The sequence below is a fragment of the Vidua macroura genome, chromosome 5, assembly GCF_024509145.1.
Source record: "Vidua macroura isolate BioBank_ID:100142 chromosome 5, ASM2450914v1, whole genome shotgun sequence".
NCBI lineage: Eukaryota > Metazoa > Chordata > Aves > Passeriformes > Viduidae > Vidua > Vidua macroura.
In genome coordinates this window covers 71472804-71492770 of record NC_071575.1, presented here as the reverse complement: position 1 = coordinate 71492770, position 19967 = coordinate 71472804, and the positions used below count along the sequence as shown (strand labels likewise).

Genomic DNA, 19967 nt, shown 5'->3' with positions numbered 1-19967 from the left:
GTGTAATTTAGTCAAACACTAATTAAAATATTGGCCTGGATTAGCACAGAATTTGGCTTAGATGATCTGATAGCAATTCCTGATGTTCAAATCTTCTTATCTCTCTCTGCTTATTAGTACCTACAAATAAGCAAAGACCCTTTAGGAAACAGAGATGAAATAAGCCTGGAAAAAAAAAGAGCTGTGCTTTGTATAAGCTAAAAATTGCAAGTTTATAGAAAATAACCGTGGCACCAGCACCATTAGGCAGCTTGTTAAAAGGTCACAGGCAGTTTATAGCAGGGCTTAATTGCCTTAAAAAGAAAACACAGCTAAACACTTGCTTAGTGTAAGAGGAAATTTGGAAGGGTTTAATTCACCATTTTACAACAAATGAGAACCTAAGTGCTAACAAGGTATTTGTCAAAATTCTTTCTTTCCTGACTTCAGCCAGAGTTTCCCAATCTGCTTACAGTGAAATCTGTTTATTCCCTCCAAGGCTCTGCTGAACCCCCACAGGCCTGGAAGTGAGCAGAGATAAAGAAAAAAGTCTCAATTTTTTTTTTCCAGGGAGGGAAAAAAAAAAAAAAAACAACAAAATAATGATAGAATGATAGAATCATGGAATCATGGAATGGTTTGGGTTGGAAGGGACATTAAAGATCACCCAGTCCCCATGGCAGGGACACCTTCCACTATCCCAGAGGGGGCTCCAAGCTCCATCCAACCTGACCTTGGACACTTCCAGGGATCAGGAATCCACAGCTTCCCTGGGCAAGCTGTGCCAGGGCCTCCCCACCCTCACAGGGAAGAATTCCTTCCTCAATTATTAATTATTTAACTAGAAAACCAAATCCTTTCTGTCTGGGAAACCAGTCTGTTCTGAGTTTGGAAAATAGATATGAAAACATGAACACACAAACTGAGAAAGGTTTAGAGGAAACAACGTGGTGGGTCATAATTCCAGATAAAAAAAAAAAGTCCTACACAAACACAATCTGACAAAAGGGAAAAAGCTGAGCCCTCGGAATAAAAGAGTAAATAAATAAGCAACAACCCAGAAGGTTCCAGCTGCCTCGCTGGTGAATACAACAACGCTGACATTTAAAAGGAGAATTGATCTGCTGCTTTTACAAGGGACTCACTTTCAAAAGGTGCAGGAAAGGAAAATGACTAAAAACCAGCTTCAATAAGTGTAGGCAGATCTAAACAAGCAGGTCACTGAATTCCATTTGCACCCGACGTGCAGGAGATAAGGACTGAGCCTGGAAGCTGCTGTGGAACAGGAAAGTCCTCACACTGCAGCTTTTGGGACTTGGCAGGGGGCAGAGAGACACAACACCCACAAATGCTGATCCCCCTCTTCCCTGGAATAGAATTCCCAGAGCAGCTCCTGGATCCCTGGAAGTGTCCCAGGCCAGGCTGGGCAGGGCTTGGAGCACCCTGGGATGGTGGAAGGTGTCACTGCCATGGGATTTAAGGTCCCTTCCCACCCAAACCTGTGAACCAAAGTGCTGAGTTTAATGTTCTAATGACATTGGTTGTTCTAGTGACAATATTAGTGCTAGTGCCTTGTGTGCTTCACTGCACACAGCAAACAATAAACAAAGCCATCAAAGAAGTGTTTTCCACTCAAGAGAGAGGGGGAAATGTGGGAAATGGATTGGTAGAGAATTCTCAAAGCCTGACAGGAAGCTCTCACAGTGTGCAGCTGTATGCAAACCTTGAGATGAGAAATGCTGGCTTAGAAATGCCCTGGAATGGGACAGACATTGCTGAGAGAGAAATGGAACTGGAAACAAGTTTCAAAGGGTGGCCTTGCAAATCAGACTGGAGACTTTGGAGAAATAGAACTGTGAAAGATGCATTGCAGTAGGACCCACGAGGGGTGATTTTAGAGCATTGGCTTTAAGGCATCGACAGCATGGTGTGGCTAAAGCTGACAGACCAAGAAACACTTACAATGTGTTGTAATTAATAAATAATTGGCTTCTGATTGTGGTGGTGTGAATTATGACATCTGTATTGTCTCACCCTTCACATGAGACTGGAAATGGAATAAAAGTTTTTAAAATACCTCTCAGCTGCCCCATCTCTGCCTCAGAAAAGAGCTTAATCTGACACTGTGAGAGGCAGAACAGCAGCAAGAGACACTCCGAGGTGCCACCCAATTCCTGTGCCACCCACTGCCTCAGCACAGGAACTGTGACAGATTGAGCAAAAGCCATGCAAAAAGCAACTTGTGAAAAGGGAAGTGAATAAATAAAGCTGTTTGACATGAGTTGTACCTGGAGAGCAGTGAGAGAACGTTCACTTCAGCAGGGTTTGTTTGTGTTCTCTGTTTTTTCCCACCTCAGATCTCCAAATCACTCTTAAGTTTATTAGCAATAAAATAAGCAAGGAGCCCCTGAATTTAAGGCTGCAAAATTCCCACATTTTTGATGGACAACACTGGGAAACACAAAATTCCAAAATCCAAAAGCTTGTGAAGCATTTGCAGCCTCCACTGCTGGCAGCACTTAACGAGCACCTGATTAAACCTGCTTTACACTGCATTTATATCTTTTAATTCCAACCTTGACAGGTTTTATCAAGGCTGTGGTTTTAATTCCAGTATCTTTTGGATATAATGGTTTTCAATTCCAATATCTTTTGGATGTATCTTTTGGATTTAATATCTTTTAATTCCAACCTTGACACAAGTTTTATCAAGGCTATCAAGTTTTATCAAGGCTGTGTTTCATCTGTAGATTTGTTGCAGTATTTTGGTTGCAAGGTGAATCAGGATGAAGCTGAAAAGTGATGGCCTTTGAGGATGGGCCAGCCAAATAATGGGATACAAGGAAAACTTAAGAAATAAGAAATGGGAATTGTCTGCTACCAAATTGCCACAGCACAGTGTGAGGTGGCATCAAAACAAATCAGTGAATAGGAATTATTAAGATGACCCTGAACTTAAAATCCACCCTGATGATCCTAAAGCAGAGTGTGTTCAGTGGTAAAATCATGGAAAAAAGGAAATGCACAGAGATCAGTGATGATATTCCTGACTGCCACTGCCTCCTTCTCCCTAAGAACAGGAAAAGGAGCAAAGGAAGCCAGGAGATGAGGATTAACCTGATGGACAGCACTGGGTGCTAACACAGTGGATATTCAGGTGAGGGAAGAAATTGCTCCCAGTTTTGTTCACCTTTCAAAATCTTGTAAGAATCAACAAGCAAAAAGCAGAGAAAGAGCTGTAAATTACGATTATGGTTCTTTTGCAATATTTCGGGAAGAGCTGAACTCAATCTCCTTCATGGCATGAAAGGATTTGTGATGCACAAAAAGGGAGGGGAATGACACAGATGACTGAAGCTGAGAGGGTTGGAAAATCACTTTGAAAGATTCTGAGCTACACACACAAAAAAGGTGCTCAGTTTGCAGGAAAACAGCTCATCCTGGGACAAGCAAACTGATCTGAGGAGGGAAGGAGAGGAAAAAATGTACAAACAAAAGTAAAAGGGTTATTTTGGACAAACCTGGTCTGAAACACCTGAACACAAAGGACAAACAGCTTTTATTTTTCTGAAGTGTTCCAATGGCAGTGACCAAACACTGTTTTCCCTCTGCAAACTTTTAAATATTTATAAAATTATGTTCCTCACTTGCTGTCCTTTCCTCCAGCTACAGAAATTTAATTCTTTTGCATTTGCCTCAGTCACCCATCAATCATTCTCCTTCTTCCTCCACTCGCTGTAATTCATCAATGTCTTTCTAGCAACAAAGTGCTGGAACCAAAAGTGGTGCTCAAGGAAGACAGGGGCTAAAAACAAGAGGTTTATCCAACTGCTCACTTGGACCTGAACACAAATTCTGCAATTTCTCCACCAGTATGGACAAATGACTTCCCTGAAATGGCAGAATTATCTCCTGGCATGACAGAATTACCCAAGACTTTTTCCTTTCACTTCTCATTTCCATTTTCATCCCAAATGCTTTAGTGAAAACTGAATTTATTACACCTTTCCGCCAGCTCTGAAGCTGCATTTTCAAAGCAATTCAATCAGATTTATATGTGATTTACTTATCCAGATTTATTCAATCTGGATTATTTTACAGAGCCCCATAACCCTTCAACAATTCTTTCATGGTGTTGCTGCAATGTTTTACTGGGATAAAATTCTGTCTTACACCCCCGAGTTTAAAAAAGAATTCCTGGAAAGACCAATGACTGCTGGAAGAGCCTCCTCTGGATTCCAGCTCTGCTCCACCTTCATCACAGCCTGATTTCTTATTAAATAAACTTGTATCTGCTGGAATGAAGGGTTGTTATTAGCAGAGCCAAGAGCCCCCTGATGATGCTCTGGAGAGGTCCTGAGGAGAGCTGGGGTCAAACACATGGCCATGCAAACGAGCTTTAGGTACTCAAATTTGCACTGATAATGCAAATTACAGCAGGGAAAGAGTGAGAGCAGGTCATTGATAACTATGTCCAGGGGAAAAAAAATAAAGTGTTTTCTAAGGGGCAGAAATTCCATGTTCTAATGTGTTTAAAAGTAGCCTAAAGTTTATTAATAAAATAATCAAAGCAGTAATTAAGGAAAAAATGTAAAAAATTAATTTCTTAAATATAAAAAAAATTAAATTTAAGGAAAAAATGGGGAAAATTACAGAAGAGAGGTGAAAAGTGATCTAAGAATAAACCCCCCCAATCCTTTTGCATAAAGAATTTACCATTATTGTATCAAACTCAACCTGGACAAACCAAAAGCCCTCAGATCCTCCTTGTGTGGTCCCAGACCTTCCAGTCACACAAAGCCCACGATTTCCATGGTTTTGTCAATCACCAGAACATATTCCAGGTACACAAGGAATTAATAAAATTAACAAAAAACAAGGTGCCTCTTCCTCACTTGTCCCTCACCCTAAAAAATCAGATTAGCCAATCATTAACAATTAACAGAAACCTCACTTGAAATGAGATACAACTCCAGAGACCTCACTTCTCAAAAGAGAACTTCAAGCAGGGCCAAAATTTAAATTTACCTATAAAAACATTTCTACAGAATCCCAAACAAACCCAGCTCTCTTATTCCCACTTAATTCCAAACTATAAAACTCTTCCACGGCAGCACTGCACTAAGGAATGCAGAAACAAAATGAAAGTGTTTTTATTGATTTTCCTTGCTCCAACTGAAAGGCAGGCAGTAAATAAAATGCAGACTGAGAACTGTACTGCTATTTTTATTTATTTCACTATTCCAGGCTACTTAAGGTGTAAGAACTCGGCTCACTACAAGGAATTTTTAATTGAAAGACTCTCCTTGTGCCATCCTGAGGACAGCCACAGGTGGCAGCTGCAGTCAGGTAAAATGAATAAATAAAATAAAATAATAATAAATAAAATAAAATAAAATAATAATAATAATAATAATAATAATAATAATAATAATAATAATAATAATTAATAAATAATAAAATAAAAATGAAACCTCCCAGCCATGTCCAGGGAGGTGCTGGCACTCCAAAGGCTTTTCCAGAGGTTTAAGGTGGAGTGCACAGAAAAGTGAGGAGCACTGGAGGCTGCTGAGGAGGACAGAGAATCAGAATTTGGGCTGAAGGGATCTTAAAGCCCATCTAGAGCCACCCCTGCCATGGCAGGGACACCTCCCACTGTCCCAGGCTGCTCCAAGCCCTGCCCAGCCTGGCCTTGGACATTCCAGGGATGCAGGGGCAGCCCCAGCTGCTCTGGGATGAGATGCTCATTATGGGATGAGTAAATATTTTGCACACAGAGAAAAAATGGCCCTCAGCCCCTAAGAAAACATTTTAATATCTTAAAAGTCTTGTTTGACTCCCTCTTCCCACACCAAGAGGGCTCCTTGTCCTCGCTGTTCTCCAGGAGAATTAATTTCTCCTCTATCTCCTTTTCCTGTGCCACCTTCATTTGTTTCCCAGAGCAGCTGGGGCTACCCCTGCATCCCTGGAATGTCCAAGTCCGGGCTGGATGGGGCTTGGAGCAGCCTGGGACAGTGGGAGGTGTCCCTGCCAGGGCAGGGGTGGCACTGGAGGGGCTTTAATGTCCCTTCCCACCCAAACTATTCTGGAATTCCACGATTTCAGCACAGCATTTCCACTTAGTAACAGCCCATCCACTTCTGCCCCTGTTATCACCCAGTCACTCAGCTGTGTTCTAAAGTCCTGCCTTTAAAAAAACAAAATTACTTTTTCTGTAAAATGCCAAGTGTGCAGTGAGAAAGCGATCAGCTCCAAAAAAATCCTCCTGCTATTACTCACATCATATTATTATTTTCCTGACATTAAAAACATGAAGTTTAAGTCTTTAACACTGCAAAAAAAAAAAAAAAAAGAAAAGTAGGTGCTGGAGCATTCTCTGCTTCTGGAGAAACAAAATACTAGCAGCTTTTTATTTCCTGGGAAAAAGACACCGGAGAAGGATGAGCCCGTGAGGAAAACACCAATTCCTCACTCTGTAACACAAGGATGGGAGAAGTGAAGTGAAGAATAATCAAAGGGCTCCATCCTTCCTTCTTCCCACCTTCATTCTTCCTTCTTGTCTTCCTAATAAAAAGAAATTCAGGTGGAAATAGCAATGATCCTCCCTCTGCTCCCATGGATAGATTCCTGCAGTTTCAGTGTTTATTACCTGCCACAAGGGCAAATCCAGACACAAAACCAAAGTAGCCTGAAGAGTTTTTATTTAATTATATGACATGACCTTAAATTACTTTATTCAACAATGTTTCTTCACTGTTTTCAGCATTTCAGCTCTTAAATTACAGAAACAAATGGCAAATACTAAGTTTTCCCTACAAGGACCTCATGGGTCAACAGTGGAATCAGAAGAACTAAAGTAACAGCACAGATCTCCACAATGTTGAGCTAATTAGTTTATTAATTACTACACAGAGCATAATCAGTGCACAGCCCAGTGCTGGGGAGACTGGACATGAAACTGCTCCCTGCAAGGGTGAATCTCCTGTCCTGGCCACTGCTGCCTGTCCTGCTGCTGATCTCTGCTCTGGCTTCTGGTGGTGTGGAGTGCTCCCAAAACCTCTCCTCTGGAAGAATTTGGATTCCTCATTCCAGCAGCCAAGCTCAAGCTTCCAGGGAAGTGACATCAGTGTCCCTGTTGTGACAGTGGGAAGTGACAGCATCTCTGGCCCTTGCTCTGCTCCCCTCTCTGCAGAATGTTCTTAGGAAGCTCCTCCTGGGTCACAATTTCAGACCTCAATAGCAGATGGCAGAATTATGGAATTGTTTAGGTTGGAAAACAGCTCTCAGACCATCGAGTCCAACCATTCCCAGCTCTGCCAAGGCCACCACTGGTCCACGTCCTCAAATGCCACATGCACATGGCTTTAAATCCCTCCAGGGATGGGGACTCCACCACCACTGCCCTTTCCATGAAGAAATTCTCCCCAAAATCCACCCTGAGCCTCCCCTGGCCCAGCTTGAGGCCATTTCCTCCTGCTGTCCCTGTGAGCAGAGCCTGATCCTCCCTGGCTGTCCCCTCCTGTCAGGGACTTGTGCAGAGCCAGGAGGTCCCCCCTGAACCTTTTTCTTGTTTTACATTAAACAAAAACCACCCACAAATGGCTGCACGTGCACTCAAATGCCCCATAAAAGTGAATATTGCTGTCAGTAATTCAGTGTGTGAAAAACCAGCTCCATTTCAGGCAATGCACAAACTCACTCTATAAAAAAGGCACATAAAGAAATGGAAAATAACTAAAACGCATTCCAGCTCAAACAGGCGTTTTATCTGTTCCAGACATTCCCAAATTCTCCAAAGCTTCACAATTCAAAGGATGCTGGAAATGGGTTCTTTTAGACACCCTGTAATGTGCAATTACAGGACAGCAAACCTGATCCTACTGCCTGTGCTCCTGGAATTATCAAGATGCTGGAGGAACAAGCAACGGGAACACCTGATATTTGTGTGCTGCTCTGGCTGGATACAGAACCAGAAAGAAAAAAAAAAAAGCTGTCACTTAAAAAAAAATTTAACTTCATACAAATGTAAGCTGTCACAAAGTACCTCTGCATTGTGTTTATCCAACTGGGAAAAGCTGCCAGTCTTTTATTAACAATCCCTGCCTGCATTACTCAGTCACTGCACATTAGAACCAGCAGCTGGAGAGTTTTGAGTGATAATGAAACCTGTAACAAGCCATCCTCAGCCGTCTTTTCCAAACAATAAGGGAATTAAAATTTCAATTTAAATGCAGAGGTTTGAAACACGCTTCAGTGGCAAAATTACTTCAATTAATGTGAGTGGAATACAAAGAGCAGGCTGCAGGGATGGGATGCAGCAGGCTGGAATGATGCCTTTGGAAGGATTGCATCCAGCCAGCAAAGGGCTGCAGAGGTCTAATTCTGACTGTATGGATCACAAGGCTACAGGAACAGCATTAATCAGGGCTGAAATCACAGGGTGAGGGCTACAAACTCCTTGTCAGAGCACTTTGGGCTTCTCCTGAGCCACGAGCAGCTGTTTACCTTGAGGAATGAAACCAAAGGACAGGCAGATCTATGGACACTGTGCCTCCCTGACAGATCAGCAATGATTTTACATAATGTTCCTATCATATCAAAGGAGAAGGGAATTATCCCCAGCCAGTGAGTGATTACAGCATCACAGCCTCGCAGAGCTGTGTTAACACAAGATGGCAAAAGCCAATGAGCCTGCAGTGATTTTTGGCCAGGGAAAAGCTCCAAATGCAGGTGAATTACTGTTTCTTTATACAGGCACATTTGTCTTCAAATGAGAATTGCAAGTGTCAATGAGTGGCTGAAATTGAGTGTTCAATTTCCACTTGAGGTTTCTCTGCATTCCTTGATATATATTCAAAAAAGCCCATGAACTAACAGCTGCTTTTTATATCATTACTATTTGATTTATTGGAAGATATTTGCTATGCTGAAAACAACAAAAAAAAAAAAAAAAAAACCAAACAGAGCAGCAACAGAAATGCTGCAGAAGTCTATAAATCAGAGAGATCTAATGCTGTCTCTCCCTCATAGCCACAGGCAACTTTACCCAAGCACACATATTTATAAACACATAAGCGCTTATATTTAATATAAACGTACACAAAATATTGCAAACCCGTAAATATCAAATACACAGGCTGCAAACCATTTCTAAAGCATAGTGCATGAGAAATCTTAAGCAAGGTTATTTTTCTTCTTACACTTCCTAACAGAGATTTCAAACAGGAAATAGATTACTGGCATGAATAGATTGTCTGGCATTTTGAAAAGGATTTTTTTAATTCAAAAAGGAACCCACCAAAACAAACAAACAAACAAAACCCAAACAACAAAAAAAACCAAAAAAACCCAAGCAAACTGGTGAAAAAATCACCAACATTTCAACTCATACTGGTGGCAACTGTAAGTATCACATTTTGGTACCTACACTTAACACCCTTAACTAACACCTCTTTTTTTACATCTGACAATTGAAAATGTCAGGCAAACACCACACTTTGATTCTCCCATTTCTGGAGCTGTTCAAGGCCAGGCTGGACAGGGCTTAGAGCAGCCTGGGACAGTGGGAGGTGTCCCTGCCAGGGCAGGGGTGGCTCTGGATGAGATTTCAGGTCCCTTTTCCAACCCAAACCATTCCATGATCCTGCAGCAGGACTGGCACAGGAGAGGAGGAGGAACAGAAAAACAAAAGGAAGGTGATGGCAGAATGAAACCAGACATGAGGATGTGACAGCAACAACAAAAACCAGGTGGGTTCCACAGGCCATGGGAGGGTGGGATGGGAGTGGCATCCAGCTGTGGGAAATCCAGCAGAGAGAACAAGGTAAGTTTTACAAAGTCATGTTTAAGGTGAAATAAGATAAAGCAAAAAGGAGGAAATTAAAGCTCAGATTGACAATTTCCAGCTCTTTCTCCTGTTGGGTAATGACTTATTAAAAAGAAAGTGAAGAGGCACAGCTGAGAGAGACAACAAAGGGCAGTGAAGTAGAAAAAAACAACAAAATAAGGCAATGAAAAGATGGCCTTAAAAACACTGTCTGGCAAAGAGGAGTAGGAAATAGAAGTAGCACTTTTGCCTCTACTTTTTGTGGTTCAGGATGGAAAGGACCTCTAGAGAATATCAAATCCAATTCCCTGCCCAAGCATGGTCACTTAGAGCCATGTCCAGTCTGGATTTGGAAATTTTCCACAGAGGGAGACTCCAAAACCTCTCTGGGTCTGTAGAGCTTGAACTTCAAGTACTCAATCATCCCTACAGTAAAAAAAGGGCTGGTTTAGGGTCAAACTATTCCTTGTGTTTCAGGCTGTGCCCATTCCTCTTCTCCCATCCCTGGGCACCATAAAGGAGAGTCTGGCTCTGTTTCCTTTGCACCCTCCCATGAAACAATAATAACCATCAAAAACATTTCCCTGAGGATTCTCTCAGCCTCTCTCCATGTGTGAGATGCTCCTTAACCATCCCTGTAATCCCCCACTGGCCTGGACCCAGTAACTCCATCTGTCTTTACTGGAGAGCCCAGAACAGGACTGAGCACTCCACATGTCAGGACTGAGAAGAGAAAAATCACCTCTCTTGTTTTTAATTCCTAAAGACAGTTCCAGGAAAGGAAGGACTGGAGCCTGGTCAGGAAATGTGCTTGTTAAGTTTAGAAAAAGAAAGATTGTTATTAGAGAAGTCCAGGAAACTCCTGGACAAGACTGGAACTGAAAGGCAAGCTAATAAAAGAGATGGAACTGAAGAGAAAAAAAATACCTGAAGGAAGGGAGAAAAGGAGATTAACCAGGAGCTGGAAGTAAGAAGAAAGGATCAAGAGCATTGGGAAAAGAATCACAGAGTCACAAAACCAATTAGGTTGGAAAAGATGTCTGAGATGATCGAGTCTAACCTATGGCCAATCCCCACCACTGAGTGCCACATCCAGGAATTCCATGGACACCTTGAGGGGGACTCCATGGCAGTTCATTCCCGCCTCTGATCACCCTTTTTGTGAAGACATTCCTCCTAATGCCCAACCTAAACCTTAAGGCTTTGTCCTCTGATGCAGACAATGAGGCAGACCCACCTAAATTGTGCAAGAACCTCCCCTGTGAATAATGACCAAAGTTGTGAGAGAATTCTGGGGATGAAAGAGGAGGGACACAGGACAGCTCCTTCTGTTATAAAAACGGGTTTGAAAGAATTGGCAAGATTTTAAGAAAGACTATGATCCAGGCAGGTGGCTGGAAAATTAATTTTGAACTAAGGCATGAGTCTGAAAAAGGAGATGGGAGGGGAAAGGGGGGACAAAAGGGGGGAGGGCAAAAAGGAGGAAGGGCAAAAAGGAGGAAGGGCAAAAAGGAGGAAGGGCAAAAAGGGAGTACCAGCATGTCAGTGGCGTTGAGGTAGCGCTTGCTGGCCATGCACTGCTCCAGCTTCTGAGGGACCTGCTTGATGTTCTCAATCTCATCCAGGAGGTTCAGGACGTGCTTGTGCTCGATGCCCTCGATCCACAGCTTGCGCAGCTCGTCCCGTTTGCAGTGCAGCAGCATCTTGCAGGACAGCAGGTTCTCCTTCACCTGCAGCAGCACAGCAAGGGTTAATGACATCTGTCCCTGCGACTGAGAGCAGCCCTTCCCCATGTCTGCTTTATTAGGAATTCCAAGAATATCGCCAGGGTAAAACTAAATCTGATTTCCTTCGTGCTGCCTTGGCTGAGGAGAGCTTTACAAACCCTAAAAACTGAACTTCTCTCATAGTGAAATGGTCTTTATTGCAAGTTTTATACCACTAGTGAAAATTTAACTGAAGTACCACAATGCAATAAAACACCAGATCCTGTTAACCACAACCAAGGCCATTTCCCAAGAACCAATTCAGTATTTTGGCAAACAGCAAGAATCTAATTTTCTGTGGAAGCAAATAAGCCACCGCTTATTTTCCTGCTGCAAACATTTTCCATCTGCCTATTAAATCTTTTGGCAGTCTCCTCCTTTCTTCAAGTTTGGTGTTTTTTTTCTCTGAAACAAGACTAGCTAAGAGTAAAACCATTTTTCCAATAACTTGATCAATACCAGTTTTTTTGGAAGAGAAGATTTAATCAGAATTTATGAGTTCAAACCAGCATTTCCATTATTTATCAAGCCATACAAACCCTTCAGTGCTGCCATGCAGTTTGGTTCTGAGCCTAATGCCATCATCCAAGTGGCAAAATCTCTAATTTGTCTCCATTTAGGCAACACCAAGAGTTTCCTTTTCCATTCTCTCAACTCACAGCATTCCCTGCTTTCAGGTTCTCCCTGGTAAGGTCAGTGTAACCTAGCTTTTCCTGCTTAATGCAAATCAACAATCCATACTAAAATGTGGAAGCAATTAGCAGCACAGCTTCACACGTTGCCTTCACACCACTCTTGTTTTGTGATAAGTTATGAATACTTGGGGTCCAACCTTTTCTCAGGCTGAACTCTCACTGAATTACACATGAAGAGAGACACTCAGAAGGAGCCCTTCAATTTATTTTTAAATAATGAGCCTTTAAAGCACTCCACAAATCCCACTTCAGCTGCACTTTCTCCTGCCTTGTTCACCTGAAGGCAGTTTAAAAAAAAAAAATCTATGTGAAAAACACATCAGTGGACCAATACTGGACACTGGTAAATAACAACAGCTCCATAAAACAGCCTCTCTTCAGAGGCAGGAGAGTTTGAGATTTCAATACTGCACTCCAAAATGTCCTTCTGAAAAGAGAAGCATGAAAAAATCCTCAGCAAACAACAACAACAACAAAAAAACAACTCATGTAGGAGTGTCCTAAAAAGCAGAGGCAAACTAAAACACACACAGAGATCATTTCACATCTAATCCCTGTTCAATACATTAATTGGAAACGTTTCACTGACCTGGCAGCTTCATCAGTGGACTGCAGCTACAGAAAGCCAAATTAGGTCAGCAAAACAATCATGGGGCCAGAAGAAATCTCACCAGACATTCCTGCTCCTGTCCTTGCAAGGAAGATCATCAACTCCATCCACATCTGGGGGCAGGGCAAGGAATGAACACAGATCTTTAAAAAAAAACCTCCCCTTGGGAGCCCAGATCAGTTCTGCTTCATTATTCAGTTTTACAGAGGCAACACCTCTGTAGCTAAACCCAAAACTAAACCTTTCCCACCAGAGAGTCCACAAAAGGCAGATCCACAGAAGGATCTGGAATATCTGTCACTTGTACAATTCCCACCTTGCACAGAGGGGAACAGGAAGAGCAAGCCTGGGAGTGTAACACAGATTGATGACAAACCAGATCTGGGGCCTCCTGTGAGATTAGGTCAAAAGCACTTCAATACATATTGACCAAAACTAATAAGCAAACTTAAATACCAGAAGGTCCCTCACCCTCACAGTCATTCTTCTAGGTGGGACCCAAAGGTCACACCACTCTCTGCTTGTGTTGACCTCTGCAAAGCTTTGCACACTCTGTGAAACCAGGCCACTGCCTACAGTTGATTTCAAATTTAGTGGAATTGATCTCTGCTTTCAGAGTGCTGAGCTTTGTCCATAAATCCTGGAATGAACTCTTACCCTTGGAAAGCAGCAGAATGGTCTCATTTTCTTTGAAAATGTTAAATGAATTTTCAAAGCCAGAAGGGTCAGTATGTAACCCCACAAGGGTAAAAATTTGCTGCTCCTAAAGCACTTCTGGGAAAGGTTTTAAGCTGAGACTTCCACAGAGCCAGGAAATAATAAAAAAAAGAAGCAAGAAAAATTTGGTGCCTGTCGTGCAAAGTTCAGGTACAGCAAACTGCACAGGAAGTGCAAGATAGGAGCCCAAAGAACTCATCTGCTGCTGCAGGGACAGAGCAGCTCAAACAAGTCCCCAGCCACAAGTGCCAGAGTTATTTACTGGCACCATACCCTAAAGTGTGAGCACTCAAAATGCAGAAAGATTCGAGGGCACAGAGCTCATGTTCACACAACACAGCTGAGCTTGGAAATAGCATCAAAATTCATATTCTGTGAGCAAAAAGCAAGATGATGAATCACCCAGACTATTCAGGAGGTGGTTGAAGGCCAAGATAGCAAAACATGAAAAGATGAGATGGAAAGGTGTGAGCTCAGCAGCCCTGGAGACTTCAAAAACCTGAGAGCAACATGCCCAGACAATAAATGAACAGGGGCACTGCAGAGCTTTGTGCTTCACATCCACCTCTCAGTTTGACTTTTAACAACTTCTGTTCTCAGGGAGATCCTACAGAAAATGTTGCCAGTAAGACACAGCTGGGGACAATGGCAGGACTGGATGGTCCTGTAGTGACACAGAGTCACTGGTATTCAGGCCTAGCTTAGATTTAGAGTCACGCCAAGATGTGGGGTTGAAGAGAACTTAAAAATCATCTTTCAACCCCTGCCATGGGCAGGGACACCTCCCACTGTCCCAGGCTGCTCCAGCCCCAGTGTCCAGCCTGGCCTTGGACATTCCAGGCATGCAGGGGCAGCCCCAGCTGCTCTGGCAATTCCAGCCCAGCCAGGAATTCCCAATTCCCAAGATCCCATCCATCCCTGCCCTCTGGCAGTGGGAGCCATTCCCTGTGTCCTGTCCCTGCAGGCCTTGTCCCCAGTCCCTCTGCAGCTCTCCTGGAGCCCCTTTAGGGCCTGGAATGTGCTGGAAGCTCTCCCTGGATCCTTCTCCTCTCCAGGTGAGCACCCCCAGCTCTCCCAGCCTGGCTCCAGAGCAGAGGGGCTCCAGCCCTGGAGCAGCTCTGGGGCATTCTCTAGACCTGTTCCAACAGGGCTGGACACAATATGCCAGGCGGGAATTTAGTGGTAACAGCACTTTCTCAACTCAATTTTCATTCCATTTAAAATGATGATGAGAAAGTTGGAAAAACAGAGGGAAAATCAGAAGCTTAAAATGGAAGCTTGGAGCTTCAATCACTGGTAGTAAAACCACCAATACAACAGCAGCCAGGAAAAAAGGATATTTGCAGCTGGAGCACAGCCTGTGGAGCTGACACATGTCAGATTAAGCTCTTTTCTGAGGCAGAGATGGGGTAACTGAGAGGTGTTTTAAAAACTTTTATTCCATTTCCAGTCTCACGTGAAGGGTGAGACAATACAGATGTTATAATTCACACCACCACAATCAGAAGCCAATTATTTCTTAATTACAACACATTATAAGTGTTTCTTGGTCTGTCAGCTTTAGCCACACCATGCTGTCGATGCCTTAAAGCCAATGCTCTAAAATCACCCCTCGTGGGTCCTACTGCAATGCATCTTTCACAGTTCTATTTCTCCAAAGTCTCCAGTCTGATTTGCAAGGCCACCCTTTGAAACTTGTTTCCAGTTCCATTTCTCTCTCAGCAATGTCTGTCCCATTCCAGGGCATTTCTAAGTCAGCATTTCTCATCTCAAGGTTTGCATACAGCTGCACACTGTGAGAGCTTTCTGTCAGGCTTTGAGAATTCTCTACCAATCCACTTCCCACATTTCCCCCTCTCTCTTGAGTGGAAAACACTTCTTTGATGGCTTTGTTTATTGTTTGCTGTGTACAGTGAAGCACAAAAGGCACTAGCACTAATATTGTCACTAGAACAATCTGTCTGAGGTTGAAAGATGTTACTGGGGAGTGTGTATTCAATTTGCTATCTGTTAGAGATGGGTTATCTTCTTAACAGTTATCTTCTGTTCATGAGGCAGTTTTCTTTATCTCTCCCACAGCCAATCCTCCCTCCAGGAGATCTCTTCTGTCCATGGCCACTGAGTGTCCCTGCATGGCTGAGAAAATTCCAGCATCCCATGGGGAGATGCTGTGCCCAGGGCAGGAGCCAAGCATTCCTACCTGGATCCAATCTGACTCCTGCAACAGCACAGCAGCCTTTGCCCACTGCATTCCCAGAGGAGCAGCTTTCTGCCCCACTGCATTCCCAGAGGGAGCCCAGGCCCATCTCCAGCAGCCCTGGAGCTCCAGAGGAAAACTCCAGCCTTGTCCAGGATCCTGCTCCAGCAGAAGCACAGCTGGCACTGCAGGAGGGCTGAGCCCCCATGGAATGGCACTGCTGCCACCTCCCTGACCCACAGGCTGCCAGCTCTGTTCTGACTCTGGCAGTGGGTTGTTTTCTTTTTTGTACTATTGCATTTGTATTTTTAATTTTCCTAGTTAAGAACTGTTATTCCTAATCCCGTATCTTTGACCGAGAGCCTTTTAATTTCAAAATTATAATAATTCAGAGTGAGGGGGTTTGCATTTTCCATTTCAGGGGAGGCTCCTGCCTTCCTCAGCAGACACCTGCCTGTTCAAACCAAGACACAAGGTATACAAACTCTCCAGCAGTGCATTTCCCACAGCCCAAAGACAGGAGCGCTGGGGGCTGGCTCCCACCTGCTTGATCTTGTTGCGGGAGTTGGTGATGCGCTCCGTGATGCTCTGGTAGGTGCGGATGGCCGTGGTCAGCTCCGTGTAGTGCTGCACGATCAGCTCGTCCAGGTCGCGGTCGCACTTCTCGTACGCCTCCTCCAGCCGCCCCTTCTCGTTCTCCCTGTCCTCCACGTCATCGCTGGTGGACAAAGTCCTGAGGACACCAAGACGGCAAAAGTTACTTGGAGTTTATTCAGTAGAGGTCAATGCACTGTGAGAAAATAAAACCCACCAATACTGTGGTTTATTACTCTGCCAGTTTTCAAGCCCTTCATATCATTACCGTCGCCGCTTGTAATGAAGGGATGGGACTATTTTGAGGCTGAGAGCAATTTATTGCTCAGATAAACAACAGAGGCTGTGAGATTTTAAAGGAGCAAGCAGGTGTCCAATGCTCAAGAGTAGTCACAAGTTCTTTGTTACAAAGCAATACAGAACTTTCTAAACCAATAAACAGTTGCTCTAGGGTTTATTTTGCTTTTCTAACCTATCACCTTTACTCACTTCTGCTGCACTGCAAATACTTTTGTCCAATAGGCTTCTGTCTCACATGCACAAATATATTTCTATTACAACTTCTAAATGCTTAGCTTATTCTATACAACCACACCCCTACATTATAAACTCTTTACCATCTTATCAGTATAATTCTCTTCACCATCTTATCAATATAATTCTCTCTTATCAATATAATTCTTATCAATATAATTTCTCACTCATTTAAGGTATATTCTTACTTACAACTACAGAAACATAAGTTTATGATTTTTCTATTTAATATCTGTGTATTGTATTTTTACATCAATCCAAGCTTCTTCCAAGGCTGCAAATCAAACCCTTCCATGTCTGTGGAAGTTTCTATTTTTCTGATTCCCATACATTCAGAGCTTTTCTTTTCCCTTTTCAGGGAAAGGTCTCAATTGGTTATCACATTGCCAGGGAGTCATTAATACAGGCACAACGTAACATCTGAAATATTTCTTGATTTATGATTTATGAAGAGCTATAAGGAAAAAAAATCCTAACTTTAGTCTTGGGAATCATTGCAACTTGTGCAGTTTTGTAGTTCCTGTAACTTACCTGCCAAAGATAAGGGAGGTCACAGGGACACAGAAATCCATCACAAATCTATCTAGGTCTTCCAACAGTCAGTTTTCAAATATATACTAATACAACAAGAAAAGGCCCCAGGACCCTATTTCCTCCCCTCAGTTATTTTAACCTCTAACATCATGTAGTAAGATTCTTTTTATTGAAATCAATTAAGTTTGCGATTGCAACAAAACTGCTGAAAACTTTGTGAAACTGGACATAGCTCAAAGCTTCTTGATGTCATCCAAATTTCTATTCAAGAATCAATGTCATCCCTTCTCCCTTTGAGAGGATAAAAATCCCAGGAAGAACAGCAAGAACCTTTTCCTGATACCCAACCTCAACCTCCCCTGACAAGGTACCTTAAAAGTACATGCACAAAACTGAAATAAAGTCCCTCAGGACCCGTTCTTGTCACAGAGAGCAGAGGTCAGAGCTGCCCCTCCTGAAGAAGCTGCAGCCCTCCACAAATGTTCCCTCAAAACAGCTTCTTCCAAAGCATAACACTCATTGCATTTCATGTTTCATGCTGCGTGGTAGCTACAGAAAGAGGAATCCTTTCTCATGTTATTACATTAATATTCTACTCCCAAACCTTTTAATTGTGTCTTAAATCAGCTTTTCACAAAAAAAAAAAAAAAAAAAAAAAAAAAAAAAAAAAAAAAAAAAAAAAAAAAATTATATTTTAGCTAAAGCTCTTAAAAAGGCTCTGAGAAGTAGGAACACTAGACAAGGTTGCTTAGGGCCCAGAAAATATAAATTTTAGTGAAAGGCTCCCTGCCCATGACCATCTTCGAGTCCCTTCCAATCCAAACCATTCCACAACTCTAAAATGAAAATCACGTGCAAGGCTGGCAGAAAGTCATCCTCTGTTAAGAGCCCTTGCAGATAAATCCATTTTCTTTGTGAAGAACTGCTTATTTCTGCTGGAAGAATGTTCTTCAGCATGGGTACACTGGACACAAGGAACATCCTCCTCAGGAACTGACATTTTGTTTGAGTTTGGAGCTGCCTGTCCCTGCAGTTAATGAAAACATCCATCCTCTCTGACCTGTGGCACAGATCGCAGGAGAATCCTGGATGGAGACAGACAAGGGAGCAGCAGAACCAAATTGGCCCAGAGCACAGACAAGGAAAGTTGGTAGTTTTAATAAAACAAAATTCAATTTCACAATCCTGGATTTGCCACAGAATCCATCTGCAGTGCCAGCAGTTGGTTACAAAAGCTGAAGATCTGTCTCCAAAGCTAAGGCTACATCGCCCATGTCAGAGGATGCCACGGGGATTCCACGGCTCCAGAAAATTCCCATCCAACCCAGGCTTCCTAACAAATCTCAGCCATATTTTTTAAGAAGATTTATATTGTCTTGCCCAGTATTTTTGTCCTTGCATTTGAATTTAGCTTGTCTTTTGTATCGGAAAAATATATTTTGCTAAAAACATCTGCCCAGCAAAGCAGAGTTGCTTGTGAAGCCTGAGAGGTCCCAGCAGTTTCTATCTCAAAAACCCCAAAAGTGGCAGAAGGACAAAGCCAGGACAGTTGGAAATCAGAAACCTTGGAGATCCCACCAGATTATTCCTACTGAGATCATAAATGAACATGAACAGTTCTGGTCTCCTCTCACCTTGGAAAGGGCAACTAAACCAAGATGAACCAAAGTTTCAGGCTCAGTCAATTGCCACATTCCAGGATTTCCAGGTGCCTCCGTTGGATGCAGAACAAACACCTGTACTGGGAACATCCTGGTTTTAATTCTTATTACTCTTTCTTTTAGTTACTATTAATAAATTTTTCTTTATATCCTTTTAAACTTTTAAACCTACTTTACCCTTCTCCTATCTCACAACAACAAATAAGTACATTAGTAATTAACCAACACCAAACCCAATACACTAATTAGCACACTAACTAAGAAATCTAAAAATTAATAAAAATCTCAAATTAACAAACCAACACCACTACACTTAATTACCTGGTTTGGGAAAATACTGTAGGAACAATCACCACTAAAAATACCACATTCCTGTTCTGACCAGAAAGCTTGTATTTATTTACAGCCCTTTAATCTTTTCTGGTTCAAACCATCACAGAATTATTATGGTTGGAAAAGACCTCTAAGATCATGGAGTCCAACCATTAACCCAGCACTGCCAAGGCCACCATTAAATAATGTTGCCAGGCTCCACATCCTACACCAAAAAGGATAAAAAATTCCACACCACAAAAAATTTTCCCCAACAGGTTTCTTCTTAGCCCTCCACTCACATGAGTTTGCCTTAAACACCTGTAGATTGTTTCCTTACAGACAGGCTAAGAATTTAAATCAAAACCCAAGACTCAAATGGAAAAAAGCAACAGAGATTTTTTTTTTTTCCCCCTTCATTTTACTGGAAAACACAGTAAGTTTTAGAAATGTAAAGTTTTGGGTTTAGAATCTGGTTATTTCCAGTGATAATGAGTCTGGATTAATCACTTGGAATTTGAAACTTTGTACACCTGAACTTC

The 19967-nt window shown here is 42.5% G+C and overlaps 1 protein-coding gene across 4 annotated transcripts in view; it reads right to left on the bottom strand.

The window, feature by feature from the left end:
* EXOC4 (exocyst complex component 4) overlaps positions 1-19967 on the bottom strand; it is a 308957-nt gene that overhangs the window by 274047 nt on the left and 14943 nt on the right. For all 4 annotated transcript variants that reach the window (XM_053978844.1, XM_053978843.1, XM_053978846.1 and 1 more), the window contains exons 2-3: positions 16334-16523; positions 11341-11535 (exon numbers count right to left, since the gene is read on the bottom strand). In XM_053978844.1, coding sequence (XP_053834819.1) covers positions 11341-11535; positions 16334-16523 — 385 coding nt within the window. The remainder of the gene's footprint in view (positions 1-11340; positions 11536-16333; positions 16524-19967) is intronic.